Source organism: Sapajus apella, unplaced genomic scaffold, assembly GCF_009761245.1.
Source record: "Sapajus apella isolate SASKATOON/1434 unplaced genomic scaffold, GSC_monkey_1.0 scaffold144, whole genome shotgun sequence".
NCBI lineage: Eukaryota > Metazoa > Chordata > Mammalia > Primates > Cebidae > Sapajus > Sapajus apella.
Genome location: NW_022437084.1, coordinates 2,797,991 through 2,799,542, shown reverse-complemented (window position 1 = coordinate 2,799,542; position 1,552 = coordinate 2,797,991). Strand labels below are relative to the sequence as shown.

The 1,552-nt window shown below is 58.2% G+C and overlaps 1 protein-coding gene across 2 annotated transcripts in view; it reads left to right on the top strand.

The window, feature by feature from the left end:
* The window catches only part of RCN3 (reticulocalbin 3), a 15,732-nt gene extending 15,066 nt beyond the window's left edge, over positions 1-666 (top strand). For both annotated transcript variants that reach the window (XM_032264607.1, XM_032264608.1), the window contains exon 7: positions 181-666. In XM_032264607.1, coding sequence (XP_032120498.1) covers positions 181-288 — 108 coding nt within the window. In that variant the 3' untranslated portion in view covers positions 289-666. The remainder of the gene's footprint in view (positions 1-180) is intronic.
* Positions 667-1,552: the final 886 nt, after the last annotated feature.

The following is a 1,552-nucleotide window of genomic DNA, read 5'->3' as shown; positions in this document are numbered from 1 at the left end:
GAACAGAGACCCAGAGAGGGGGGAGACAGACCCAGAGAGAGAGGGGGACAGAGACCCAGAGAGAGAGGGGAACAGAGACCCAGAGAGAAGGGTCCCAGGGATGTGGGGACACACTTGGCTGCAGGGAGGGCATTTGAAAGCAGGCGTGTTGTCCCCTCTGAGCTGTGGCCCTCCCTCCAGGATGGGCGGCTGAGCAAAGCGGAGATCCTGGGGAACTGGAACATGTTTGTGGGCAGCCAGGCCACCAACTACGGCGAGGACCTGACCCGGCACCACGACGAGCTGTGAGCCCCATGCGCCCGCTATAGCCTTGTGGGGAGCGTGGTGACCTGAGCAGGGGCCGCTGTGGTCCAGCCCCTCCCTGTCCAGGCCCCGCAGGAGGCAGACACAGTCTCTCACGGACCCCCTGGGTGGCCTTCTGTCCCTGTGACACCTCCAACCCCAGGAGGGGCCCTCACCATCCCAGAGGATAAGTGACACTTATTTCTGACTGGCCCCGTCTCCCAGCCCAGACCCAGGAACCCTGGCCCCAAGCTCAGCCCCCCCAACCCCTCCGGCTCCTAATCTGAGCCTCCACCACACAGACTGAGAAACTCCCCCGGCCCCGCCCTCTCCTGCCTGGCCCTGGGGCACCTCCTCTGCCAGGAGCCAATAAAAGGCAGCGGCTTTCGTGTCTGTCTGTCTCTGTGAAGGGTAGAGGAGCCCTGGAGATGGTTTGGGGGCTGAGGCACACAGTCGGGGACCAGGCATTTGAAGGAGGCGTGCTGGGTACTGGCAGGGTTGGAGGGCATTCCTAGGTATAAAAAAGAAAACATGGCCGGGCACGGTGGCTCGCACCTGTAATCCCAGCACTCTGGGAGGCCGAGGCGGGCGGATCACGAGATCAGGAGTTCGAGACCAGTCTGGTCAACATAGTGAAACCCCGTTTCTACTAAAAATATAAAAGATTAGCCGGGTGTGGTGGCGGGCACCTGTAATCCCAGCTGCTCTCCTGCTACTGAGGCAGGAGAATCGCTTGAACTCGGGAGGCAGAGGTTGCAGTGAGCTGAGATCGTGCCACTGCACTCCAGCCTGGGTGACAGAGCAAGACTCTGTCTGAAAACAAAACAAACAATAAAACACAAACTGGGCCGGGCGTGGTGGCTCACACCTCTAATTCCAGCACTTTGGGAGGCCGACGTGGGCAGATTACAAGGTCAGGAGTTCAAGACCAGCCTGGCCAAATGGCGAAACCCCGTCTCTACTAAAAATATAAAAATTATGGCCGGGCGCGGTGGCTCACACCTGTAATCCCAGCACTTTGGGAGGCGGAGGCAGGTGGATCACGAGGTCAAGAGATCGAGACCATCCTGGTCAACATGGTGAAACCCCGTCTCTACTACAAATACAAAAAATCAGCTGGGCATGGTGGCGCATGCCAGCTACTCAGGAGGCTGAGGCAGGAGAATTGCCTGAACCCAGGAGGTGGAGGTTGCAGTGAGCCGAGATTGTGCCATTGCACTCCAGCCTGGGTAACAAGAGTGAAACTCCATCTCAAAAAAAAAAAAAAAAA